Raw genomic sequence first — 27,995 nt, forward strand, 5'->3', positions numbered from 1 at the left:
TCTTGCTGTAAGTTTTTATTTTGTTTTTGGACTTTCTACTTGTTTTCCAATATGCAATGTGCAAATAGTATCCTTTTTTACTCAAAGTTTCTTGGGGTTTATTCTTTACTTAGCTCTAGTTCCTGATTCTTTGGGGTTTACTTCACTCCTATCTACCTGGAGAAATCTACTCATATGTTAGTTCTGGAGCCCGGAAGAACCAGGGCTGACGCCCAGTGTTTATAGTAAGAGTTAATTCCCAATTTGGTATTTGTAGAGAGTCCATTGTGTTCCAGGTACTGTGTAAGGTTCCAGGGGAGATATCAGAGGTGGGTAAATATTGGTCCTTGCCTTTGGGGAATTCAGAGTACCGAATAGCTCTTTAGGCCATTCTCTCATTAAGCATTTTCCAAATTTTAGCTCACTGCACATCAGCTTCAAGGTTTTGGTCAAATCCACGTACTACTTGTATAATTATTTACATACTATTTCTGCCTAGATAAACTAACTTTTTTATCTTAGAAAAAACTGAATGGCTTAAAGTAACAAGTAAGACAGCTGGACACGTCTCTGCATGTCTCCCCTGGGGTCACTCATGCAGCTACAGTCATCTCAGATGGTCTTACATGGCTGGTGCAGGCTGTTGGTCAACCTTGCCCTCCACATGGTCTCTCATCCTCCAGGACACTAACCCAGGCTTCTGCACATGGTGGGAGCAGCGTTCCAGGTGATGAGATCAGCAGCTGGGAGACCTGGTGAGGACTAGACTCAGATGTCCCATAGCATTAGTTCTGCTGCCTTCTGTATTCACAAGTCACAATGCCAACCATGATTCAACATATGAGGAAGTGGAATTCACATCTTATTAGAACAGTGGCAAAGTCACATGGCAAGGGGTATGGATTCAGGAAGGGAAGGAGTTATTGTGTCATCTTTTTGGTCAACTTACTATATCTGGAAAATACTAACACAAAGTGGGTATAGGAATATTAGTATCAAACTTGAAGTCAAGGTGAAAAGAAACTAAGAGGAAATATTTCTTAGAGGTAAAAGAAACACTACAACAAGAAGATAAAATACTCGTGAGCATGTTTTCATCTAATGACATACATTCAGAATATGTAAAGCAAAAGCTGTTAAAGAATAAGGAGAGGCTAGGCACAGTGGCTCGCAACTGTGATCCCAGCACTTTGTGATTACAGGGAGGATTGCTTGAGCCCAGGAGTCCGAGACCAGCCTGGGCAACACGGTGAAACCCCATCTCTACCAAAAAAAAAAAAAAAAAAATACAAAAAGTAGCCAGGTGTGGTGATGTGAGCCTGTAGTCCCAGCTATAGTGAGGACAGGCAGGAGGATCACATGAGCCCAGAGAGGTTGAGGCTAAGATCGCACCACTGCACTCCAGCCTAGGCACAGAGTAGACCCAGTCTCAAAAAAAAAGGAGAAATTAACCCAAAAAAAATCACAGCGTTACACTTTAACATATCTCTCTTGGAAACTAAAATATTAAGCACTTTTAAAAATAAAGATCAAGACTATTTGAGTAAATAAAGATCAGTAAATTTGAGTAAATAAAAAATAAAGATCAACACAATAGCTTGACCTAATATAAATATTCAGAACTACATTCTAAGCAGAATATACACATTCACAAAAATTGACCATAAGCTAAGCTGCAAAGGAAATCTTAACACATCTCCCCACCCAAAAATAATACAACACAGACCATCTTCTCTTACCACAATGCAATACAATTAGAAATGAAAAACAAAAGCCAGGCACGGTGGCTCACGCCTGTAATCCCAGCACTTTGTGGGAGGCCGAGGCGGGTGGATCACGAGGTCAGGAGATCGAGACCATCCTGGCTAACACAGTGAAACCCCGTCTCTACTAAAAATACAAAAATTAGCCGGGTGTGGTGGTGGGTACCTGTAGTCCCAGCTACTCAGGAGGTTGAGACAGGAGAATGGCCTGAACCTGGGAGGCAGATCTTACAGTGAGCCGAGTTCGCACCACTGCACTCCAGCCTGGACCACAGAGCGAGACTCGGTCTGAAAAAAAAAAAAAAGAAATGAAAAACAAAATAATAGCCAAACAAAAAACAAACCAGTCTAGATACTTTTAAACAGACTTGTAAATAACTCAAGTTAAAGGGGTAGCAGGACCAGAACCTAGATTTCCAAATAACCAGTGCAGTTCATGATCTAGCCCTTTTGTTCATATAAAGCTATTTGTTTTAAAATAGTTGCTGAATTCTATGAAAGGGTGAGAAAGTGGGAAAGACAGAAAGGCAGAAACAAAACAAGGTGGGCCAGGAAAGGGATTCACTGGAGCAACTAGTTCAGTGTATGGAAGAATTGAAGGGTCAGGTCATTATTACCAGCCAGGTTCAGCAAAGCCTGGAAGGATCTGCTGGTCTCAGTGACCTGGGCAGGCAAACACCACCCAGGGGAGGCCAGGGCAAGACACCAGCAAGCAGGCCAGATCCTTTGAGCTTGGATCCCAGGGTAGATTCTATTTGCTTCTGATCCTTTAGTGCAGATGAACTCCTGTGTGCAGAGGAGAGAGGTGGATCCTAGAGGCAGGTAAATTCCAGAAACTACAAGGGGTCCAACAGTCAGTATTCAGAAGGATTCCAGATGGTTCCAATTCAACAATGCCAGAATACTCACAACATGGCAACTGTCCGTTTTCTGAACATTGGAGTCCAATGGTGCCTGAGCCAAGAGGCCTGCCAATTCGGTAGACCGGCCATGGTATTTGCACTACACAGCACAAATCAGAGGGCATATTTGATAGTGATAACATAGCAGTCATTTAGCTTGTGTAGAGGGTTACTCGGGATATTTCAGACCCCCAAAATTCTACTTGTGGCATTAATTATTCACATTATTTGATCACATCAGTTAAAATACAGAGTACCTATCATTCTTTCCTTTGCACTATGGTAACAGAACAGCTGTTGGGCTGAAATCAATTTTTCTCCTTTTTGTGTGAATTCGTTGATGCCTTCATCCACCCACTCACCCCATCCCTCCATTTAACTAACACTCAAAGCAAACTTAACACATCTCAGATCCTCAGTGCTTCATGTGTCATTGTTTACGTCTCCTCTGATTACTTATAGGTGAGAAAAATAAAGAAGGTGGTGTGAGTTATTTGGGTGCAAAACGATATTCTAGAAGGAAATGCTCAGCTAAAACTGTGCTAGATAAATAACTTTTAAAAAAGAGAGAGAAAAATGAAAGAAAAAACAAAAAAAGAGCGGCAGAGAGGAAATGAGAAGGTCTCAGGGGGAAATTCGGCTTCCTATCTGTCTGGGTTTTGATTTTGAGTTGCACCAGAGGAGTCTTTATGTCTGGGATGCTGAGAAAGCCAGCCCACGCCAGGCGGGCTGTGAGGGCAGGATTTGGAGGCGTTTCGTTTCTTAAACTCTATAGTCTGGATTCTGGTGTCAGGGGCCTGAGCCCTTTTCCTCCTCCCCTACCTCCCAGCTCCCACTCTACTTCCTCCAATCTTCCTAAGAATTCTGAGTCCTGCAGAAAGGCAGGCTTCTCCATCCTCCACACCCGCGCAGGTTTCTCTTTCCTCACACCTGCACGTCCACGCCCAGCGCCCTAGCCCCTCACACCCAGGATAACTGTTAGAGTCTCTCATACAGGGACATCATTAACACCTCCAGATTCCCGAGGGCTAGGACACTGAGGCCAGTGTCCACATCTGCCAAATTCCTCCCATAGCTGCGTGCGAGCTGAGTATATTCCTAAGACACCTAAGGAATTCAGCACGGGGCTCGGGGTCCACTGCGACACTGAACGGAGGACAGCGGCCGCTCTGCTGGGCCTCGGGTGGGGAGGGGTCGCGGTCCTGCCCTGAGCCTGGACTCCGCAGCTCGGCGCCTGCACCGCTCCCCTCGCCGAGCCCGCGGCGGAGTCTGCCGGCCCCAGGCAGCGGGTCTGGGGCTCACCCTGAATCGGGGCCTGCGGGGACCACCGTGCGGCTTCCCGCTGGGTGCGCGCGGCAGCCCTGAGTGGCCGGGCAGTCATTCCCCTTTTCCAGATGGGAAAGCCAAATCTTGAGCCCAGAGCCAGCACCGTGTTCTCAGGCGCTGGGACTTCCAACCCGCGATCTCCCCACTGTAGTATTTCTGGGGACCTTCCCTGGGGTTCCCCCCGGGGCGTAGAGGGAAGGAACGTCTGGGGACAAGCGCCCAGGAAGGGTCTGGATTCTGTGTCCTCCGCCGGGAGCAGGCCCCACCGCAGGCGCGAGTGTGTGGGGCGCCCCCGGGACGGTGGCGGAGACCGAGCCCCTGCCCCGCGGAGAAGCAGGGGGCACGGGCCGCCGTTCCCCCAGCGCTGCGGCCGCCGCACTCGCCAGGGTCTGGGGTGGCGCGGAGGGCGGCGGGCTCACACCAAAGTCCACCAGGGGCCAAAGTCTGCCGGCCCCAAGCTCCCACCGCGGGGTCGCGGGGGTTTGCTCCGCCTCGTGAGCTTGGGATTCTGGTTAAAAAAGCGACTGGGCGGAGCCAGGGGCCTCCGATGGCGGGAGGACAGTGCTGCGAGGAGGCGCCCGGGACAGTCATGGAGCGCCGCGTGGGAGTGAGGGCCTGGGTGGAGGAGAACCGGGGCTCCTTCCAGCCCCCCGTCTGCAACAAGCTCATGTGAGTCCGGCACCCCCATGGCCTCCCGCTGCCCTTGCTTCCTCCCCCTCCTCCATCTGCGCCCTCACCTTGCAGCTCCGAGTTCCTGGACCCAAAAGCCTGCAGAAGTGCGGCTTCAATCTCTTGGTTCTTGGGGGAAGATGGAGACAGGCTGTTCCGGTTCCACCACATCAGTCTGTTCCTCTTTCTGGTGACTGTGGTCTTGACTTCTGAAGAAGGCTGAGCTGGGTCTGAGGCTGTGGGAGATGAGATGACAAGGTGCACCCCTCCTTCCGGGGCTGAGAAACAATACTCCAACCCAAGTAACACTGTGCATTTTGGGAAAACTCAAAAGTGTGGGGAGGGTGGTTTTCAAGGCCCCAGAATTGCACTAGAATGTAGGCCTGGGGGCAGCCAAATCATACACCCCAACCCTGTGCCAGAAGCCACAGGCAAAGGGGAAGGCAGAGAATCCGCTCCTTTGGGAAGATCTTGATTTCTTGCTCTTTCCAGAGCCCCTCTTTGCAGGTGTGCACGAATACACACACACACACACACACACACATACACACCACAGCAGACCCTCCCTAGGCTACCTCTGCCAGTAGCCTCTGCCTGCAGCACCCAACAGGGTTGGCCGTCCAGCTGCCATCTTTTTCAGGCAGACCTCTCAGGCCCTCCCCTGTGGCACGGTCACCTCCCTCACCCCCCCAGTTCCATGGCAGGGCCTCATATGCCGGCTAGATCAAGGTTCACATTCCTCATTTTTGCTGTGTCCACACGACATGGTCAGTAGGGTGGCACCTCAAACCAAACAGCAGGCCCAGGACTATGCCGAGTGTTTTTACATCATCTCATCTCATTCTCACGGTAGCGCCATGAGGGGGGATTTTCGTAAGTAATTTTCTAGTGTCACAGAGCACCTGTGGGATAGGCTCCAGACAACCCATGGAGCAGTTCGACTCCAGAGTCCACGCTCACTCTTGGTTACCATGCGATACCACATGGCCAACAGTCAATAGCTCCCCAAAGATCTCTTCGACCACTGTTGTTGCCCACCCCAATCAAAGATGTAGCATCGTCTTTGCCTCCTTCCACCACTTCATCCCCGTCTGTGGTCGCTCCCTCTCCGTCCTCCCATCGCTCCCTGAGGTCTCACGTCCATCTGCCCAGGACTCTCGCTAGCATTCGGTGGTTTGATGGCCTCATTGGTATTCTTGCTTCTGCTGCACCACACCCACCTCCACCTTCGTCTTCACAAGGCGATCTCCTCTTGTGTGTGTCTGTGTCCAAATTTTCGTCTTTTAAAAGAACACCAGACATATTGCATCAGGGGCTCACCCTACTCCAGGATGACCTCATCCTAACCTAACTACATCTCAAGGACCCTATTTCCAAATAAGGTCACATTCTGCAGTACTGGGTGTTAGGACTTCAACATATAAATTTGACCGGGGGGGTTCCTATTCAGCCCATAATACCCCTAAGCAAGGTGAGAAGCTGCTTGAGGGTTCTGGGCAGAGGAGGGGCAGGTCTGGTTTGTGCATCCTGACTGATGGGTTGAAAGAGTTCTTGAGTGGAGTTGTTTAAGAATTGTCTGTGTATATCTAAATTACACCTCAGTGAAGTTGATTTTAAAAAACAACTTTCCAGGTTCCCCAGCACCCCTTAGACCAAGACCAGACTCCACGGCTGGTCCACCCTCCTGGTCCAGCCTTCTCAACATCGTTTCCCAAGGTCACCCCCAGTGCTTCTAGTCTCAGAGCCTCTGCACCCAGCTCTCCCATGCATACCCTTCCCCAGTCAAGTTCCTTGTAGCTTCTCTCCCTTCCTTGAAGCTCTATGCAGCTTTAAGTTCTTTAAGCATGGACTGTTCATGACAGCCTCCTCCTGCCCTGCGACCTCATCCACCTTTTCAAACATCAGGTCGACACGTGTGTTTCTGGCTTATTGGGCCCGGCCTCCCAAAAGGGAAGCAAAAGGAAAGAGACTGGCCCTTCCGTCTTGTCTCCATGCCTCCCAGCTGGGCTGGAAAGCAGCCCACAGGAGAGGACACTCAGAAAGGACCTGCCAGTCTAGTCTGGGGGCTCAGACCTCCCCCATAGCCCCTCCCCTGCCATCCACACCATTATCATCCATGCAGGCAGCCTCTAGAATGCTGTGCCCTGTGTGTACAAATGGTCCCAGACCCGGCACCTCCCCTCCCAGAGGAAAGCCCTCACCCCTGCCCTCTGTGGCAGGGCCACCTAAGAAAACCCGGAAGCCGCACCCAGACACATTCTGCTGCTGATTCATCCACCTGCTGTGCAGGTGGGGCGGGCTGTTCTCAGGAGGTGCTGAGGTATTTTTCCCACAAAAAGGTAACACCACACCAACAGCAGAAAGACTGAGGAGTTTGGGCACCCTTTTGTTCTAAACAGCTGACTAGATGCCCCACAGACCCAGTGCCCGCGTGGGAGTCAAGGAGCCTGGGACCTGGCTCGGGTTCGGTCGTCCCCTGGCTATGTGACCCTCTCTTGGCGGGCTAAATTGGCTGTAAAATGAGAGGGCTGTATTGAGTTTATTTATTTATTTATTTATTTATTTATTTAAGACAGAGTCTCCCTCTGTTACCCAGGCTGGAGTGCAGTAGCGCGATCTCAGCTCACTGCAACCTCCACCTCTCAGGTTCAAGCGATTCTCGTGCCTCAGCCTCCCAGGTAGCTGGGATTACAGGTGCCCACTGCCAGCCCTGGCTAATTTTTGTATTTGTAGTAGAGACGGGGTTTCACCATTTTGGCCAGGCTAGTGGCCTCAAGCAATCCACCCACCTCTGCCTCTCAAAGTGCTGGGATTATAGGCATGAGCCACCATGCCCGGCCGGGTTTCTTTATTTTATCAAATACTTAAATAGTGCTTACTACATGCTAAGCATCATTCTGAGAGCTTCCAAATATTCATGTATTCTGTTTAAACTCTGTGAGGTAAGAACTGTTCCTCTATTTTACAGATAAGGTTAGTAATGTGCCCCAGGGCCTATACTTGTAAATACATGCCACACTGACTTGACACTGCCTGAGGCCCCTGCTAGACGTTATAGTCTCCTGCACCCACGAAGCCATGCCTCCAGCCAGGGCAGAGTGCAGGATCCCGTAGTCAGACAGCACGGGTGAGTGGCAGGTCAAGGTCGTTTTGCCCCTACACTGCCTCATCCTGGGAAGGGGCCTCCAATTTGCTACTCTCCTGTAATTTGAGATCTTGATCACAGCCCAGGATCCTGGTTGATAAAGCCATAGATTCACCACCATGTCATTCCCCTTGTTGGGTCAGAGGATGTGGGGGGACACACAAACAGGGACAGTCACACAGACACCATCCCAGACACATAGACGCTTAGATGCACGCAGGCATGAACTGGGGATGAGAGTTGGGGGACAGGGACAGTGAGGCCAAAACAGTCCTGCTCCTTCTCCCAGGGGCCCTCAGGCTCCCTCCTGGCCCCCAAAGGACCCCTGCTCTCTTCACTCGTAGGAGATGGTTTAGAACGTCTCCCCTACTTTGCGCGCATTGCAGGCACCAGGAGCAGCTCAAAGTCATGTTCGTTGGAGGCCCCAATACCAGGAAGGACTATCACATCGAAGAGGGTGAAGAGGTAGGTTTAACTGGTCTCCCTAGATCTAGGCCTGTGTGCAAGGAGCCTGGCCCTGGGGGGAGGGGGCGCTTCCCACTCGAGGCCCAGAGATGATGGACTGGAGAGGGGTGGACATGTGGCTGATGAGTGGAGGGGGCACAGCTGAAATCATAGGGCATGACTGCTCCCTCCAAGCTGGTGGGCAGGCAGTGACACCTCCACAGCCAGCACCTTTGCTGGGGGAACCCCGGGAAACAGCCCACACCCTGCGGGTGACAGAGGCTTTAGCTGTGGGGCATCCTCCCCTTGGATATAGGGTCTGGCCATGTTCGGGGGGATGTCCTGGTCCCCTCCCCACAAACTTGACAGATTCAATTGGTCTCCAAAATAAGATCCTCCCCTGCAGACAGGGGCAAAGTGCAAAAATAGCGTGAGTGAGGCCTGGGCTGAGTGGGTGGCGGAGGGAGTGGGAGGGGCTGAGGGAGGAGGAGCTAGTGGCTAAGGGGTAGGCATGGTAGGGTGTGTCTGGAGCTGAAGGAGGAGTTGGGGCTGGGTGGCCCTCCCTTAACTAGAGGTTGCAAAACCCATTCGTGGCTTGTGGCTGGGGCAGGTGGGAGGGGGAATTTGCCTTGAATCACCTTTTGCACCTTGAAGTTTGGACTGTGCTTCTCTACTACCTACCCCAAAATAAATAAACAAAAGCAAAATTTAAAGAGAAAGGTGTGTCCCCTTCAGAAGAGACACAGAATCTCCTCTGGTGGGAAAGGATCAGTAGAGGGCTCCCCGTCCTCTCAGGGAGCCTGATTCTGGGGGTTCAAGATCCAGAGTCCAGCTTGATCAACAGCCTCTGTCCCCACTGAGGGCATCCAGGCCACAGCCAGGGACTGTAGTGAGCATGGGAGAATCACTTGTTCAACAAATATTTGTTGAGCACCTCATGTGTGCACTGGGACACGCAAGGCTGTGCGGAGGAATGATGGGCCCCGGGCCAGCAGAACCAGCCAACCCTTCACCTCTCACGCTCCAGGGGCCCTGCACCTCTCCTGGCCACCCCCTTCTCACAAACACACCTCACTGGAGACCGTTTCCTTGGTGGAAAAAGTCAATAGGAAAATCTAAAACTATACTGAGGAGGTGGGTAGACCTGGCGTGGCTATGGTATGGGAGGCACAGCTGACTGTGGAGTCTTCCAGAGACTTCGGCCTTCTCTGTCAGCCCTGTTCACAGCACCCACCTCTCCTGTCTCCCTCTGTCTTTGCTTCCCTTCTCCCCCCCTGCTGCCTCTGCCCCATGCCCATCCCATGGTTTCTCCAAGCTCAGTTGGCTGGGTGTCCCCTGAGGGGCCTGGCCAGCAGCGCATTCCCTGACTCAGATGGCAGCTGAGCGATGAGGAGGCCTGGCCAGCACAGGTGTCCTCACTCTGAAGGGACACCCAGGTGTCTGGGAGGAATCTGGCTGGAGGTGGGCTTGTGACAGGGCTTGGTCCCACCCTGCTGAGGTTTTGGTGGCAGGGTGGTGCAGCACTTGCGCAGCCTCAGGGCTAAGGGTCAGCCTCCTCTCTGTCCCTGCTTATCCTCACCCAGCTGGAGCCTGGGAAAACTCCAGGCTGTGCTATGGAAGCAGTGTAACTCAGGGTCCGGGCTCCTCCTGAATAGTGAGAAAAGGGGAGTCGCTCAGACCTAGGTTCAAATCACACCTCTTACCAAACCCCATTTTCCTCCTCGCCGAGCTCTGCCTCTGCAATAGCGGTCAGGGTACCTCCAGCTCCCTGACCCAGCTCCCCAGTCCCCAGCGCGACCTACCACCTATACTCCACCTACCTCACTCCTGTCTTGGAGTGTGCAGGTGCAGGGGGGCCAGAAGCAGATGAACTTGCATTGGGGGAATTCTCTGCTGCTTACTAACCCCGGGATCTTGGACAGAGCACATCACATCACCAATCCAAGCCTGTTTCCATAAGCATATGGGGACAATGGCCCCTGTCTGATGGAAGAATTCAATGTGCATAGAGTATGAGCACAGAGCCTGGTGCAGAGTTGGTGCTTGATATGCATGGTTCCTCTACACCTCTCGCCTGGCCTGCCTGAAAGGCCTTTCCAGGTCAGAAAGCCAGATTCTATTCATTAGCTGCCTGAGCCAGTACAGTTAATCTTCTAGCCTGCCCCAGGCCCCCAAACATCATTTACTTCCAAACTGAGCATAATTCCTTTAGGATTGCCCACAGCTGTTCGGGATTTTCTGCTGTTCAGTGATCTGTACCTCTGCTCCAGGCCAGGCCTGCCCCTCATCACAGGGAAGGCCTCTGAGCAGGGAACAAGAGCAAGAAAATAGAGAAAATACCGTGTAGCCTGCCTTGTAAGGGTTTATATCTGGCCCAGAGGGTCACTCCAGACTCCCCTCTCCCAACTTTTCCTGCCAACTTTTCCTTTGCCCCTCCTCCCCTCCCTCACTGTGAAAGGACCCTAGACACACACACACACACACACACACACACACACACACACTCTCACACTCTCACACAGGCTTCCTCCCAGCTTGGAGAGTGAGGGAGGAGAGCATACTGAAATGCTCCCTAGAAGAGAACCTGGTAGGTTTCTTATTATTTGTATGAAATAATGTGTATGGGATTTCTGTTTGTTCGTGTTTGTTTTTGTTTTTTAGAGATGGGGTCTCACTCTGTCACCCAGGCTGGAGTACAGTGGTGCAGTCATAGCTCACTGCAGCCACGACTTCGGGGAAGCAATCCTCCCACCTCAGCCTCCCAAGTCCCTGGGACTACAGGCAGACATCACCATACTTAGCTAATTTTTTCTAGTTTTTGTAGAGATGGGGTGTCACCATGTTGCCCAGAATGGTCTCCACTCCTGGCCTCAAGTGATCCTCCCATCTCCCAAAGTGCTGGGATTACAGGCATAAGCCACCACATCCGGCCTAAGGGTTGTTTTTAATAAGGAAAGTAAATATTGTTCCTTGTAGAAAATATGAGAAATATAGACAGAAAAATCCTTACCTCATTCATAATCCCACCACGCAGAGGGCCGCTGTGAACAGGCTGCCTCTGTTATATGTGTATTGCTACAAACTAAAACCCTGCTGGGTATAGTTTTGAATCTTTAACATAACTTTAGCATTTTCCATTTTCCCTTTTTATTAACAGCTATTCAAAAACATAGTTTTTAATGGCTGCATAATGTTCCATATTTTGAATCTACCATCAAATATTTACATTTCCCCATAATTATATTAGCATTACTTTTGTCATTCTTACCATCGTCAATACTAATAGCTAGAGGCTCATTGAGCACTTACTATGTGCTGAGCACATATGTGTAAAGCATCCCTGGCATCTTCACACCTCCATTTTGAGTAGATAACTGTCATTTTGTAGATGAGGAAACCAAGGTACAGAAAGGCTAACTGAATTGACCAAGGGCACAGAGCACCCTGGCAGAGCTGAGGGCTTTTAACTATGCACTGCATTAAAAACAGCCTTGAACGTACACCACTAGGCAGGTATGTCTCTGATGAACTGAGGTCTCATTCCTGAGGTGGAATTACTGAGGTCAAGGTTGTACGGTAACCAGCTATCTGGATTCACCCAGAACTTTCCCAGTTTTAGCACTGAGGGTCCTGCATCCCAAGAAACCCCACAGTCCCTCCAGGGGTGTAAACTGCCAAGGCACTTCACGCCCATGGCCAAGTTGCCCTTCAGAAGGGTGGTGACTATTTGTGCCTAGTGGCAGACTGCAGAGCCACATCTCTCTAGGTCCCTCCAGGTCAGCTTGGTTTCTCTGAGTAGACGCTGTTGATAACATTCCTTCAGCTATTTGGCTGGGGCTTTTAACACTAGGCAATGTGTGACGGGTGGGGAGAAAACCGGTCTGCCTCCTCCTCTTCCTCCCAATTCCATGGGGTGATCTCAGTAAATTAGGGACTTAGGATGAAATCGGAAAAATGCAGTAGGAGCCCCCGCCCCCCCGGCCCGGGAGCGTACAAGAGGCACATACTCCCATCCCCCACAGCACCTAACTCATCCCAGGCTGCCAGCAACCTCCACAGCCCCACCTGCTGCCAAGGCGTCACCCTGGCCAGAGGCTCCAGAGCCACATACAGCCTTGGGTCCAAGCTGCGGCTCCGGCTGGAGAGTAACCAGCTATGTGACCTTAGGCCAGCTGCTTTACCCTCTGAGCCTTGGTTTTCTTTCTTTGTTTTCTGCTGAATGGGGTTAATGATACCTTTGGAGGCTTTGCTGTGAGGTTTCTGGTGGGAAAGTGCCTGGCACAGCTCCTGGCACACAGTAAATGGGTGGGTCCCCTACCTGACTGCTGTCTCATTCACTTCCCCAGTGAGCATTTCATCCAGCTCCTGCCCGCCAGCCAGGTAACCACCGTTGCATCCTGGGTACTCTGATCATCACTTGCATGTCCAAGACATGATCCCGTGTGTCCCCAGCACTCCATGGTATGCACCGGGGAGACGGGCCTCGGGACAGAAGTGACAGAGCTGCCCATCAACTCCGAGGCCTTCAGAAAGTTCTCAGGTTTCCCAGTCAGAATTCAGGGCCTGGGCAGTGGCCAAGGACCTGGAAGAGAAAGTGGGGAGGGTCCAAGCCTCTCTCCTGTCCCACAGGTATTTTACCAGCTGGAGGGAGACATGGTTCTCCGAGTCCTGGAGCAAGGCAAACACCGGGATGTGGTCATTCGGCAGGGAGAGGTGAGGCCAGATCCCAGCAGGGTGGGGAAGAGAAAGGCAGCCACAGCTGGAATCCTGGCCCTGGCTGAGGTCTTATCTTCCCTACCTTTTCCTGCTCTCCCACACCCCAGCTGCCAACCTGCCCCTTCCCTTCCCCATCCTCCCTCTTCCAGGCCACCCCATCCTCCCTCTTCCAGGCTGCTCCATCCTCAGCACAGTCCAACATTCCCTCTGGTTCCCAGGTGTAGAGGCTGGGCAGAGAAGAGGGCCCAGGGTGGACAAGCAGTACCACTCTGCTGCCCAGGGGTCAGCTGCGGGTGCCCAGGATGTTGGGGGCGCTAAGGTCTCCGTGAGGGACAGTGGCCTCACTGCGCACCTTATCTCTACCACTGCAGATATTCCTCCTGCCTGCCAGGGTGCCCCACTCACCACAGAGGTTTGCCAACACCGTGGGGCTGGTGGTTGAGCGAAGGCGGCTGGAGACCGAGCTAGATGGTCTTAGGTAAATTCTGTCTGGGGGGCTGGGGCAGAGAAAGGGCAAACAGCAAAGGAGCACAGCTCCAAACTGCAGCTGAAAGGATCCTAGATAGACTCAAGAAAGCATGTCCTGGCCACTGAGTGGGCAGGAGGGCTTCACAGCAGAGGCAGTGGAGATCCTGTCTTTGTTGGCTGATGGTGGAGAGATAGGGTGGGGTGGATTCTGTTCTCTGTGACCCCCTGGAAGCCCACTCAGCCTGATGACCTTTGGCTGGAATCAGAATCTGTGCTTTCTGCATGAGGTTGTGAACCCTGAAAATTCGAGACAGGTCTCAGTTAATTTAAAAGTTTATTCTGCCAAGGTTGAGGACATGTGCCCATGACACAGCCTCAGGAGGTCCTGACAACATGTACCCAAAGTGGTCAGAGCACAGCTTGGTTTTATACATTTTAGGGAGACATGAGACACCAATCAACATATGTAAGATAAACATTGGTTCCATCTGGAAAGGTGAGACAACTGGAAGCAAAGGTGAGAAGACTGAAAGTGGGAAGGGGGCTTCCAGGTCACAGGTAGATAAGAGACAAATGGTTACATTATTTTGAGTTTCTGATTAGCCTCTTCAAAGAAGGCAATCAGATATGCATTTGTGAGCAGAGGGGTGATTTTGTGTAGAATGGGGGGCCGGTTTGTCCTAAGCAGTTCCTACCTTGACATTTCCCTTTACCTAGTGATTTTGGGGGCCCAAGATATTTTCCTTTCACATTTCCCCCTTTTCTTTTTAAAAATCTTTTGGAGAAAGCATTTTAGAAGAAATTGAGTCTCTGGTCCCAGGTTTTGTCTGATCTCTCATGGCTAGGATGGTTTATTCCTAGACGGGTAGATCCCAAGTTATTAGGGAAGTTCAGTTTTAGAAAGTTGTTAAGTCTCATGTCTTACAAGGAGAAAATATGGGGAGGAAGGAAGAAAAACAACAACCAACGAAAGAGCAATCCTGGAAAATCGATATAGGCCACATTGCTCTGAAGTTCACACATCAGTAGGCAGGTATGAGAGTGGTTTAGGTATGTAAATAGGTTGCTGATATTTTCTTCTGAAGTTTAAGTTGTCTGGCTTCAGTTTTCAGGGCTTTAAGAAAGCACAACTCACCTTTCAGTGACTCCAAGTTAGGAAAAACAAACAAAAAAAGAGTAAAAAAATTGAAAACATTATTTTGAAAACTTGTAGTCAAGAAAAATTAGAATTCAGTCCAAATCGTAGAAAAATAATAAAAATTGAGAAACATTAGGCAAGACTAGAATCTAACAACAGGTATACTATAGTTTTCAAAACATAATTTTTCTCTCTCCAGTTTCCCATTTTAAAGACAAATCATGGTAGGACTGATTTGCTTTATTATACTTGGCCTAATTATTTGTATACAGTGCAGCAAGAATAATTTTTTTTTTTGAGACAGAGTTTTGCTCTTGTTGCCCAGGCTAGAGTGCAATGGCACGATCTCAGCTCACTGCAACCCCTACCCCCTGAATTCAAGTGATTCTCCTGCCTTAGCCTCCTGAGTAGCTGGGATTACAGGCACCCGCCACCACACTTGGCTAATGTTTTGTATTTTTAGTAGTGATGGGGTTTCACCATGTTGGCCAGGCTGGTCTTGAACTCCTGACCTCAGGTGACCCATCTGCCTCGGCCTCCCAAAGTACTAGGATTACAGGCTTGAGCCACCACACCTGGCCAAGAATAATTATTTTTTACATAGGCTTTTAAATTGACTTTGATGGAACTTTTTTCCATAGAAGGAATCTCAGATAAGAGCTATTTTTAAAGCCAAGCCTAGCCATGGATATGTGCTATTAAATACCTATGAGTTGGGTGATCTTCTTGAGGTTCCAAGGTAAACTTGGGGCTTTTGGGCCTGTCACCAGAGACAGGGCCTTTACTTATCAGAGGTCAGGAACCCTATACAGGGAAGGTATGAGGCCAGTTTCCCTAAGGGGTCTTTATTGGTTCCATAAACCAAGCTTCATTCCTTAAAGGAAAGCACACCATTCCAGTCAAAGCCTTAATAAAATAACCAGTTTCTCCAATTACGTCCTGTTGCAAAATGAAAACAGATTCTTACTGCACTTATGCACATAACTGTATTGCCGTAAGTTAAGAATACTCACAAATAGCTTCCAAATTCTGGAGAAATCAGGTAGAGAGAAAAAAATATGCTCCAAATTTTGTTCATGGGAGTATAATAAATTGTTTAAAACTGTCAATAGCTCAAAAAAAAAGTTTCCTTGACTCTGAAAAAACAAAACAAAGGATCAGCAACATTTAAAGCAAAAGTAAAAAAGATTGCTTTAGTCTTCTATGAGTTCAGTTTACATAGTTTACTCCTGTTATGCTTGATATTCATGAACATTTCAGCCCTCCATAAGAGTCCTGAAAGTTTTTCTTCTCTATTCTAATGTCACTATCTCCAAAGTTATCAGAAACCTGCATTTAAGAACACCTGTGTTCTCTGGACACGGGGGCTCACGCCTGTAATCCCAGCACTTTGGGAGTCCGAGGCAGGCGGATAACAAGGTCAAGAGATCAATACCATTCTGGCCAACATGTTGAAAACCCGTCTCTACTAAAAGTACAAAAATTAGCTGGGTGTGGTGGTGTGCACCTGTACTCCCAGCTACTCGGGAGGCTGAGGCAGGAGAATTGCTTGAACCCAGGAGGCAGAGGTTGCAGTGAGCCGAGATTGTGCCACTGCACTCCAGTCTGGCAACAGAGTGAGACTCCATCAAAAAACAAAAACAAAAACAAAAAAACGAGCACCTGAGTTCTAGAGCTGATTTTAAAGCCACCTCCTAAAGAGAACCAAAACAGGACCATTGTCTGTGAATGACAAAAAGTTTTAAGGCAGCCATAGTCAAAGACACAGTTGGCAAGGAAATTTGTTACTTCTGTGGCACACAATAATTTAATACAATTATGATTATTACTGATTATGTGCACTAAGTTTTATCAGGATTATAGGAGTTTCCCATAATTTTGGAATGCATACCAATAATATATTTATACAAATACAGCCCAAAGAAAACCAAACACCATTTCATATTTGACAATGCTTTTTTATACCAAATAACTATGTCAGTTTTGGACATTAGGGAACCCAATATCTTAACAGATTAATTAGGTCAGAAAAAGATATAATTTATCATTTGATTTTGGAAAGTTTGTCAAATATCAAAGGTTTAAAACTCTTGATATCACAATATAGGATCATTCATTTAACCAAAGTAATAACTCGAGGATTTCAAAGAAATGAAAACCTTCATTCTTTGAGAAGAGACTTACTGTTCCAAACAATAAGCTCTAATAAAAATAGCATGAAGCCAGGCATGGTGGCTCACACTTGTAATCCCAGCACTTTGGGAGGCTGAGGCAGGGGGATCACAAGGTCAGGAGTTCGAGACCAGGCTGACCAACATGGTGAAATCCTGTCTCTACCAAAAATACAAAAATTAGCTGGGCATGGTGGTGTGCACCTGTAATCTCAGCTACTTAGGAGGCTGAGGCAGGAGAACTACTTGAACCCAGGAGACGGAGTTTGCAGTGAGCCAAGGTCGCGCCACTGCACTCCAGCCTGGGCGACAGTGAGACTGTGTCTCAAAACAAACAAACAAAAAAATAGCATGAACCCAATTAACTATAGTTTTAAAAATTATATCTTGACGGTAAGATATAATTTCCATAAACCTTTCATAACCTTTACTTAGGAGTCAGTTAATGCTTCAAGAAAACTTTTTAAATCTGACACAGGGGCCCATATGCTGGTCTTGCATCAGTGTACCTTTGACATTAATGACTAATTTATAGATAAACTGAACTTATTTATTTATTTATTTGAGATGGAATTTGCTATTGTTGCCCAGGCTAGAGTGCAATGGTGTGATCTTGGCTAACTGCAACCTCCACCTCCTAGGTTAAAGTGATTCTCCTGCCTCAGTCTCCCAAGTAGCTGGGATTACAGACATGTGCCACCATGCCTGGCTAATTTTGTATTTTTAGTAGAGACGAGCTGTCACCATGTTGGTCAAGCTGGTCTCAAACTCCTGACCTCACTTGATCCACCCACCCTGGCCTCCCAAAGTGCTGGAATTACAGGCATGAGCCACCACCGCACCTGGCAAGAAACTGAACTTATTTTATCTCTCAAAATTGGTCCTTACAATCTCCCATGCCCATCTCTTCCATGATAGTCCCTGGGCCTTAAGGAGTTGAATAGTTTTAATTTCTGTCCCTGTGTTTCAGGAATGCAGTTTATTTTGATTGGCATCTTCTACTGGGCCTGAAGATGGGGCTTTAATTGATGTCAGTGTCTAAAATTTAGCAGGACTTGGTCGGGCACGGTGACTCACACCTGTAATCCCAGCACTTTGGGAGGCTGAGGTGGGCGAATCATGAGGTCAGGAGTTTGAGACCAGCCTGGCCAACATGGCAAAATGCCATCTCTACTAAAACTACAAAAAATTAGCTGGGCATGGTGACAGGCACCTGTAATCCCAGCTACTCAGGAGGCTGAGGCAGAAGAATTGCTTGAACCCAGGAGGTGGAGGGTTGCAGTAAGCCAAGATCACGCCACTGTACTCTAGCCTGGGCAACAGTGCGAGACTCCGGTCAAAAAAAAAAAAAAATTAGCAGGACCTGGTGTCCTTTTTAGACCCAGGAGTCAAAGCCCTGTAACTTAATGTCACAAGGACATTAAAAGCACGTACAGAGAGATACACAAATGTAATAACCTTAACTTTTGAAAAAATTTAATCTCATTTTTTTTTCCTAAGCAACCCAAACTTAATAATAATGTGACAACTTGATCATATAAAAGTTTTTGGGTTTTTTAAAAAAATAAGTCCTCTTATTGTGACTTACACAGACCATTCATGCTATGCTTGGACTTTCTGGTTTGTCCTGAACATCCCTCCTTCTTCAACAACCAGTCATTTTACTCTACAACTAAATTTACTGTACGAGAGTCTTTCTCATATGAAATTATTTCTCTTTAAGCTTTCTTACCACAAAAAAACTTCTTTGTTTTTATAACTTTCTTTACATCTCTTTTATTTCCTGGTTCCTTTTCTCTTGTTTTATACATGACCTATAAATAAGCCTTAAATTAGACAAAATGGTTCACTTTTTTTTAAAAGGACGCACCTTTTTTTAGAAAGAATGTTTTCCTAAAAATATATTTTTATTGGAAAGTACCCAAATAATGAAATGTCTACTATTTAATTTAACTTTAGATTCTAAATTATGACAAGGTTGTCTACAAGTATTTATCCTATTGCATTTACATAATTATTTTATTTTAATCATTTACTTAGATTATTTGTAAAAATTGTGATAGTCATTATTTAAAGTTATAGAACCACCATTGCAAAATTAGAACTGAGACAGTGAAAATGATTTGACCTAAATGATTCCATCTTGCTTCTAACCTCCAAGCTCTCCTTGTTCATTTCTGGGTATAGGCTGAACTAACTTTGAGAGGAATTTAGTTTAGTTAATTAGAGCCCCTTTTTATATTTTCAGCAGTGAAACATTGTGTATACAACACATACATAGATGTTTTAGGCATGCTAATAGAAGTACATCTTATAGATTCATAACAACTTTTTTTTTCTATCTTAGACTTTCAGATTCTTTTTTCTTTTTTCTTTTTTTTTGTTTTTTTGTGATAGAGACTTGCGCTATCACCCGACCTGGAGTGCAGTGGCACAATCTTGGCTCACCGCGACCTCCGCCTCTCAAGTTCAAGTGATACGCCTGCTTCAGCCTCCCAAGTAGCTGGGATTACAGGTGCCCACAACCACGCCCAGCTAATTTTTTGTATTTTTAGTAGAGACAGGATTTCACCATATTGGCCAGGCTGGTATCAAACCCCTGACCTTAGGTGATCAACCCACCTCGGCCTCCCAAAGCGCTAGGATTAAGGTGTGAGCCACCATGCCCAGCCAGACTTTCAGATTCTTGATAACCTGTTTTACAACCACAGGCAGTTGTCAGCTAAATAGCCTTAAAGTTGCATATTAAAGGAAACAACTCACCAGATGCAGTGGCTCACGCCTGTAATCCCAACACTTTGGGAAGCCGAGGTGGGTGGATCACGAGGTCAGGAGTTCAATACCAACCTGGCCAAGATGGTGAAACCCCATCTCTACTAAAAATACAAAAAAATTATCCGGGCATGGTGGAGAATGCCTGCAATCCCAGCTATTCAGGAGGCTGAGGCAGAGAATTGCTTGAACCCAAGAGGCAGAGGCTGCAGTGAGCCAAGATCACGCCACTGCACGCCAGCCTGGGTGACAGAGTGAGAATCCGTTTCAATTAAAAAAAAAAAAAAGGAAACAACTCAGGTGAAAAATCAAATAGCAAAATTTACATCATAAGGTACAGAGAGAATAAGTCTGATAGTGCTAGAGGGAGATTAAAGATGGATGCTGGCTGGGCATGGTGGTTCATGCCTATAACCCCAGCACTTTGGGAGGCAGAGGCAGGCAGATCATCTGAGGTCGGGAGTTTGAGACCAGCCTGACCAACACGGAGAAACCCCATCTCTACTAAAAATACAAAATTAGCCAGGCATGGTGGCACATACCTGTAATCCCAGCTACTAGGGAAGCTGAGCAGGAGAATCGCTTGAACCCGGGAGGCAGAGGTTGCAGTGAGCCGAGATCATGCCATTGTATTCCAGCCTGGGCAACAAGAGCGAAACTCTGTCAAAAAAAAAAAAAAGATGGATGCCAAGTCAAACATAAAATTATAGAAATCTATCATAGGATTGTATAAGGAGACCAATTTTATTTAGATTGGGACTACCTATCTTTTAACTGGATCTCTGAGCTCTGAGCAAAGCCCACACTGAATCCTGGGTCTCCAAAAAGGGAGAATTATTATGAGCTTAGACCACATGATGCTTTTACAGTGCACTTAAAAAAAGGTTTTTTTAAACAAAGACATTTCTAAGTGTCTAAACCACACTCTTCCACACTTGATCTTAGTCAAAGGCCCAGAAGCAATAAAACCACACTCTTCCTTAAAAACTCAAGAGTAAGAGTAACCTGAGTTACAATAACTATTTTAGTAAAAAAAAAAAAAAAAAAAAAAAAATCCAGATAACAATATAAAAGTAAGCAGTTTAAGAGTTGAGACCAATATATCTTTTTACATTCTTGATAAGGAAAAACAGGTTTCTCCCCTAAAAGGAGTCTAGTGCCTTCTTCATTTTCTTTAAGAAACCGCAGGCTACTATAAACTATTTTAGGTCCCTCATGCAGCAGAGGGTGCAAGAGAAAGGAGAGACAGCAGAAGTAAATGAAGAAAACAGAATTCGGTCAACTAGAAGAAAAAAACTTTTGCTCAAGAAAAAAGACAAAGTCCTAGGAGAAAAACAAAAACAAAAACATGAAGGTTAAAACACACACACACACACACACACACACCCCTTGGATGTTAGCTTTTAATTAAGCTGATTTTTAACCATTGAGCTCTTTTAAAAAAATCTTTTTAAATCTCATTACTGTATTTCAGCAGGAAAACAAATGCTGCTGTTTCAGAAGTACAGCCATTGCTCTTTCAGTTTTGCCTGGTTAGCAAAAGGTGGCCTTGTTATGTAAATCAAGCCCCTTAGCAGTCAAAATAAAAAATCTTTCATCTTTTTTTTTCTCCTTTTGCTGGCCTTTTTTCTCCCCCCACCAGACCAGCTTTTTTTTTTTTTTTTTTTTTTTTCCATGACACAGTCTTGCTCTATCACCCAGGCTGAAGTGCAGTGGTGCAATCTCGGCTCACTGCAACCTCCACCTCCCGGGTTCAAGCAATTCTCCTGCCTCAGCCTCCTGAATAGCTGGGATTACAGGTGCGTGCCACTGCGCCCAGCTAATTTTTGTATTATTAGTAAAGACGGGGTTTCACCATGCTGGCCAGGCTGGTCTGGAATTCCTGACTTCATATTCTGCCTGCCTCTGCCTCCCAAAGTGCTGGGATCACAGGTGTGAGCCACTGTGCCCGGCTCTTTGTGTGTGTGTGTGTTGGGGGTGAGCCAAGATCACGCCACTGCATTCCAGCCTGGGCGACAGAGCGACACTCCGTCTCAAAAAAAAAAAAGTATGGGGGGCAGGTTTGCCCTAAGCAGTTCTCAGCTTGACATTTCCCTTTAGTTTAGTGATTTCAGGGACCCAAGATATTTTCCTTTCACACGGTCTTCTGGGAGGGGTGGGATGTGGAAAGCGGGCCAGAGGGGTTCCAAAGTCACACCCACCTCCCCCAGTGCAGCCAGAACTGCTGCTTCCCCCCAGAGTTTAGAGTCACGGCCAGTGCCTCCCTCAGCTAGTTTCTCTACCCCAGCTCATTCCACAACACACACTGACATCTGGATGGCACTTGCTATGTGCCAGATGCCTGGCTAAGGACTTTGCATGTATTTATTCATTGAGTCTTCCCAACGATCCTATGGGGGAGGTGCTGTTATCATTACAAAGAAGTTAAAGTTGTTAACGCGTTACTTGCTAGATCTGGCATTATAGAGAAATACAGAGTTAGGGCCAGGACAGTATAAAGAGAAGTGGGAGTCAACACCAAAGAGGGGAAGAACACAGGCCCTGCTGTCGACATTCTGATTCCACAGCCAGGGTTCTCATTTGGTTCTGACCAGTCATCCAGTTCCTTTCCTCTGAAAGGAGGAAGTAACCTATTGCTCAGGGAAATAGAGATTTTCCAGAAGCTCAACAGTGTTTTGTTTGGTTGGTTTTGTTTCTCTCTTTTTTTTTTTTTTTTTTTTTTGATAAGGGGACTCACTCTGTCACCCACGCTGGAATGCAGTGGTGTTATCATTGTTTGTTGTATTTTTTAACTAAAAAAAATTTCAAGTTTCCCGTCAGGTTACCAGGATCAGGATACTATGGCCCACATGTCTTGTATAATAGGCATTTTAAAAATACTTGTTGTTTTTCTGATTATCAAAGTCATACACATTCATTCTCAAAATCTGGAAAAGTACAGGAATGTGAAGTGAACAAAATTAAAATTACTTGTTACTAAAAGGATAAATTTGATGGTATGTGAATTATATCTCAAGAAAACAAAATAATAAAAAAGGGAAAACAAAAAAATTGTCATGTCACCAATGAAACCTAAACTTCTGTCTTGTCTTATTTCTATGCATAGCTATATCTTTTTTTACCTAAAAGAAACTCATGAGTATTTCTTTTTTTTTTTGGAGATGGAGACTCACTCTGTCGCCAGACTGGAGTGCAATGGCACAATCTCGGCTCATTGCAACCTCCGCCTCCCGGGTTCAAGCAATTCTCCTGCCTCAGCCTCCTGAGTAGCTGGGATTACAAACATGCACCACCACGTCTGGCTAATTTTTGTATTTTTAGTAGAGACGAGGTTTCACTGTGTTGGTCAGGCTGGTCTCGAACTGCCAACCTCAGGTGATCCACCCACCTCGGCCTCCCAAAGTGCTGGGATTACAGTTGTGAGCCACCACATTCAGCCAAGTATTTCTTACACTATTAAATCTTTTCAAAAAACACAATGGCTACATAATCATTCACTGTGTAACAGTCTGTTGTAGAGACAGACATGGTCTTATCTTCTAGAAAAAATCTGTCCCAAGGGACTTTAATATAGGGAGTCTGATGGAGAGGATGGTGTCCTCAATATCATTTTATAGCAAATTCAATAACACATTTCATCTGGCTGCTTTTGACCTTTAATAAAAGCCAGGGATTCAACATTAAAATGCCACTCCAAAGGCAGTTCCCGGAGGGCACTACCATCCAGTTATGAAGCTTTCCGGGGCCAGGATAGGATTTAGGCTGCCAGGTGGGTGGATGCACTGTGTGTCTGTAAAGCATCTCCCATCAGCAGGACCACATCCCTTTTAAGAGCAGACAGAGCTGGCCTGGGCCCAGGAGCTGGGTTTGGGCATTAGGCATTCAGTCAACAGGCGTTCCTGGCACCCACCATGTGCAGCACACACAGGGACCTGGGGCCCATCCCAGCCTGCCAGGCGCTCCTCAGGCCAGGGGAGGAGCTCACTGAGCCAGGCTGGGGGCTGGGGTGGGCTGTAGGGGTCTACTGAAGGCTATACATACATGTATGTGGGCCTTACCCCAGAAAAGAGTTCAAAGCTTTGCTCCAACTCTCAAAGGCAATCATGACGCTGACAGGAGAAGAACCCCTTAACTGGGGGACATCTTCTGCGTGTTGGCTTCTTCTTTTTTTTTTTTTTTTTTTACTTATTTACTTTTGAGACAGAGTCTTGTTCTGTCACCCAGGCTGGAATGCAGCAGTGCAATCTCAGCTCACTGCAACCTCCGCTTCCCGGTTCAAGTAATTCTCCTGCCTCGGCCTCCCAAGTAGCTGGGATTACAGGCCCCTGCCACCATGCCTGGCTATTTTTTGTATTTATTTATTTATTTATTTATTTATTTATTTATTTATTTTAAAGTAGAGACAGGGTTTCACCATGTTGGCCAGGCTGGTCTTGAACTCCTGACCTCAAGTGATCTACCCATCTCAGCCTCCCAAAGTGCTGGGATTACAGGCATGAGCCACTGCGCTCAGCCATGTTGGTTTCTTAAGTGTCCGTGCACTCTGGCCTACAGCACTGCAGGCCAGCAGAGTGTCCAGCCACTGGCCCTGGTTTCAGGCTCAGCCTTAGCTTCCTCTTTGGGAAAAAAGAAAGCACTGCGATTAGAAGCTCTCTAAGTTTCTAAGATTGTCTTGAGACTGGCCTGCTTCCACCACTTACAGGCTGTGTAATCCTTGCCAGATTGCTCAGCTTCTCTGAGCCTCAGACTTCTATCTGCTTTGTCGAGTTTCGGGAACTAGTTTGGGTCTAGTTTTGGGAACCGGACAGAGCCGTGTGAATTCTGGGGATAGTACCCCTCTCGGGGCGCACGTGTGCTTCTGAAGAGCAAGGTGTTAAGTGACCAATGACCACTAGGGTGTGCTAACACGGGTGGAGCAGACAGCAGCAGAGCCAGGCCTGAGTGGGGCTGCCCTGAAGCCACCCAGATGGGGACAGCAGGGTTGCCTGTCCTCTGCCCTGGCAGGTACTATGTGGGCGACACCATGGACGTTCTGTTTGAGAAGTGGTTCTACTGCAAGGACCTCGGCACGCAGTTGGCCCCCATCATCCAGGAGTGAGCGCCCAGCCCAGCCCCTGCCTCTTGCTTTCCTGGGGCTCTGCATCAGCACCTGATGGCCTGGGAGAAAGTCTCCCCTCCCAGGGTGGGGAGCCTGGCCCAGAGAGCCCAGTGCCGCTGGGGGGAGGGAGGAGCAGCAGCACGGGGCTGGGAGGGAAAGGATGGCAAACACACAGCTGTGTGAGGGCCCTATGAGTGTGTGTGGCTCCTGCACCTGACCGTGAGTATGGTGTACGTGTGTGTCGCTGGTCACTCCAATGGGAGTGCTCGCCACTCCTGCTCCTCCCTGTTCGTCCCTGCAGGTTCTTCAGCTCTGAGCAGTACAGAACAGGAAAGCCCATCCCTGGTGAGGCCGCTGGGAACTGCCCTTCTCCTTCCCTCCCTCCTCTTCCAAAATAGGATGGGTTTTGGTCCAGGGGACCGGGGAGTCTCTTTGTGAATATTCTGCCCAGTTCTCAAGGTACTGAGAAGACGGCAGCCAATGGTACCCCCTATATGGCTGCTTGATCACTGAGCCGGATCCAGAGCCTGTTCCGGCAATTGAGACCTGGGGCCCCTGGGAACTCAGCCCACTGGGGCTGGGTGGGCTGGGTCCTGGGTCCTGAGGACACCGACTGTAGTCATGCTGTGGGTGCAGACCAGCTTCTCAAGGAGCCACCATTCCCTCTGAGCACACGATCCATCATGGAGCCCATGTCCCTGGAGGCCTGGCTGGACAGCCACCGCAGGGACCTGCAGGCAGGCGCGCCACTCAGCCTGTTTGGGGACACCTATGAGACCCAGGTAATGCAGTCCTGGGACATCCGGGGCATCCTCCCAGCAGCCCTGGAAAATGGGAACCAGTCTCTCACTGCCTCTCTCTCTCTTTCACACACACACTCACACACACACACACACACACACGCCACATTTCAGAGGTTGTAGACATGAGCATAGGCCTTTGTGCTCCCACCCTGACGCAGAGGGCGATGGCTTTGCTGCGGGCGAAGTCTGTGGAGGCTATATGGTCCCAAGCAATTTTAAGAACTGAATTCACTTTCAGAGTTGGAGGCTCCCGCACTCACTGGCAGCTTCCTGGGGGTCTGCAGTTTTCCCCTCGCTAGGAATTCCTGAGCCTTCAGCCAGTCACAGCCTTGGAAGCCAAAAGGGAGAGAGTTGTTTGGGAGTGAGGGTTGGGTGGAGAGAGGGATTCAAACAAGGCTGACTTTCTTTCATTCCGCATTTATTAAATGCCTGTTATGTTTCAGGCTTTAGTGGGAGAGTAGGATAGACGTGCTACCTTAAAGAATGTATAGTTTGTTAAAGAGATGGACAAGTTAATCAACAATTGCCACAATCACGTGATAAAGTATCTGATAGAAAAGCTATAGGAAGCTATAGAAGGATAAAGGAGGAATCTAGGCTGAAAGGGAAGTCAAGGAAGGCTTCCCGGAGGAGGTGATGTGCACATTGCATTTTAAAGCTAGTGTAGGAGTTTGTAAAAGAAAGAAAGGGAGGTGGAGAGAGCATTGTAGGTGAGGGAGAAGCATGAGCATGAGCTGTTTGAGGCTTGAAACAGCCTGGCACTGGGAGTAGCTGAAGTTAGCCAGAGGCAGGGCTGGGGAGTGGGGGTACAAGTGTGACTGGTGGACTGTGGAGCAGCAGGCAGGGCCCAGGTCCTGGTAGGTCTGCTGCGTTAGGCAAGGTGGGAGGACTTGTCCTAAAGACAACAGCGCTCCATCCAAGTATTGAAGCAGGGAGTGACAGGCCAGAGTGGTGTTTCTGTACCATGTGTGGGGACGAGGCTGGGAGGGCAAGAGTGGTGCAGGGAGACCTGTGTTCACCTGTGCTTTACGGCTTGCCACTGGCACGTCCCGTGGGCTTTGAATGAGTCAGTCTGTGCAGGGATGCTCATGGCCACAGGCTTCCTGTAGAGGCCCGGCCTGCTGCTCCTGGGTACCAGGGACGTCCTGAGCTTACACAGGGCTGCGAGAACATGCGCACATGTCACAGCAGTGCCACTCAGCCCTGCACCCCACCTCTGCCATACGCTGCTCTTACCTGCTTCAGTTTACATTAATGAATATGCGCCCTCTCCGGGGCAGCAGGAGCATGGCCCTGCACAGCAGCTGCGTGCTTCCAGGCTGGTGCATGTCAGAGAGGCCTCAGCCTCACCCTCCTGGTCCCTCCCGCCTCCTGAGGCCAAACTCAAAACCTCTCTCGGAGAAAGGGAGGTCGCACCCTCTGGGAAGCTGATGTAAATGTGTCTCTGGTGTGCCCTGGTGGGCATGCCTTCGCATGAGCACACATCAGAGGGACCATGGGTGCACTGCACGTGAAAGGCAGGCATGTTTGATCCCAAATACATGCCTGCCTTTGGCAGTGGCGGGCACAGGGAGGCCTGCAGCCCAGGCAGCCCTCCTCTCCAAGTCCTGGTCTCTGCTCAGCACATGGTGATGGGGCTGTTTTATGGGCCTCAACCCTGCTCCAAGCAAGCCTGGTGTCTGGGGGCAGGTTCAAGACCATCTCCCATGTGGGGGAAGAGGCACCAGAAGTTTCTGTTTCACCTCCCACCAGGTGACCGCCTATGGGCAAGGCAGCAGCGAAGACCTGAGACAGAATGTGGACGTGTGGCTGTGGCAGCTGGCAAGTGGGGCCCAGGGACAGGGTCACAGAACCCCCTGCCGGAGGGCATCAGCCCACTTCTGGGACTGGGACTCCCACACGGGGCCCACTCTTGGGGCCTTGGTGCCCAGGCAGACTCAGACATTCACCCAGGTGTTGAGGCCCAACAGTCTCCATTTGATTCTCCTGCTCCTCTTCTCCAGGAGGGCTCCTCGGTGGTGACAATGGGGGGACGGCACCTGAGCCTGGCCCCTGATGACAGCCTCCTGGTGCTAGCTGGGACCTCGTGAGTACACGGGGAGGCTTTTCCCTGGGATCCTCAGGGTCCAGCTCTGTGTGAGCCCTGCTCATCTGTGTTGTCCACAGGTATGCCTGGGAGCGAACACAAGGCTCTGTGGCCCTGTCTGTGACCCAGGACCCTGCCTGCAAGAAGCCCCTGTGGTGACCCTGTTGCCATGGCCTGAAGCAGCCACAGGTGTGCCCTGCAAGCACCCTCGAGTGCCATCCCTGCCAAACAACTCTCCCAGCCCCACTGCTTCCCTGTGTACTGCTGCTGTGTCCCCCACAGACCTGGACATTGTCGTCACCCACCCTCCTGCCTTTCTCAGCCCAGATGCCACGCCCCTGAGCGGGCAGCAACTCCCCGTCTTCTCCGGCAGCCTCAGCCTACTGCCTTGCCAGTCTTGCCAGGTGGTCTACTCCTGGCCCAGCTCCTGACCATTCCTCTGTCCCTGCAGACTCAGTGCAGCACTTCCCCGCCAAGAAGGCCCTCAATAAAGGCTTCCTGGTGAACGCACACCT

At 48.7% G+C, this 27,995-nt stretch overlaps 1 protein-coding gene and 1 long non-coding RNA gene across 12 annotated transcripts; one reads left to right on the forward strand and one right to left on the reverse strand.

The window, feature by feature from the left end:
- Positions 1 to 12: 12 nt before the first annotated feature.
- Positions 13 to 5,290, reverse strand: LOC123568393 (uncharacterized). 2 transcript variants are annotated; one of them, XR_012422444.1, is made up of 5 exons: positions 5,215 to 5,290; positions 4,708 to 4,875; positions 2,360 to 2,528; positions 1,909 to 2,030; positions 13 to 943 (listed from the first exon to the last, which is right to left on the reverse strand). It is a non-coding gene; the product is annotated as an uncharacterized lncRNA (long non-coding RNA). The 2 variants fall into 2 exon arrangements; XR_010580486.2 differs by lacking the exon at positions 2,360 to 2,528.
- HAAO (3-hydroxyanthranilate 3,4-dioxygenase) lies at positions 4,501 to 27,990 on the forward strand. Of its 10 annotated transcripts, none has more exons than XM_065527142.1 (11): positions 4,501 to 4,639; positions 8,129 to 8,249; positions 12,858 to 12,941; positions 13,316 to 13,422; positions 24,498 to 24,587; positions 24,893 to 24,936; positions 25,228 to 25,373; positions 27,147 to 27,215; positions 27,398 to 27,480; positions 27,561 to 27,669; positions 27,803 to 27,990. In XM_065527142.1, the coding sequence occupies exons 1-10, from the start codon at positions 4,518 to 4,520 to the stop codon at positions 27,637 to 27,639; spliced, it is 945 nt and encodes a 314-aa protein (XP_065383214.1). In that variant the 5' UTR covers positions 4,501 to 4,517; the 3' UTR covers positions 27,640 to 27,669; positions 27,803 to 27,990. The 10 variants fall into 10 exon arrangements, with proteins under 10 accessions (XP_065383214.1, XP_005576069.2, XP_065383213.1 ...); XM_005576012.4 differs by having other exon boundaries at positions 8,171 to 8,249; XM_065527141.1 differs by having other exon boundaries at positions 27,561 to 27,990.
- Positions 27,991 to 27,995: the final 5 nt, after the last annotated feature.

This window comes from Macaca fascicularis, chromosome 13 (genome assembly GCF_037993035.2).
Source record: "Macaca fascicularis isolate 582-1 chromosome 13, T2T-MFA8v1.1".
Classification (NCBI taxonomy): domain Eukaryota; kingdom Metazoa; phylum Chordata; class Mammalia; order Primates; family Cercopithecidae; genus Macaca; species Macaca fascicularis.

Coding starts and splice junctions, on each gene's coding strand:
- HAAO (XM_065527141.1), top strand. CDS start 4,518: ATGGCGGGAGGACAGTGCTGCGAGGAGGCGCCCGGGACAGTCATGGAG. Junction 12,942..13,315: donor TGGTCATTCGGCAGGGAGAG/GTGAGGCCAGAT, acceptor CTACCACTGCAG/ATATTCCTCCTGCCTGCCAG. Junction 27,481..27,560: donor CTGGTGCTAGCTGGGACCTC/GTGAGTACACGG, acceptor TGTTGTCCACAG/GTATGCCTGGGAGCGAACAC.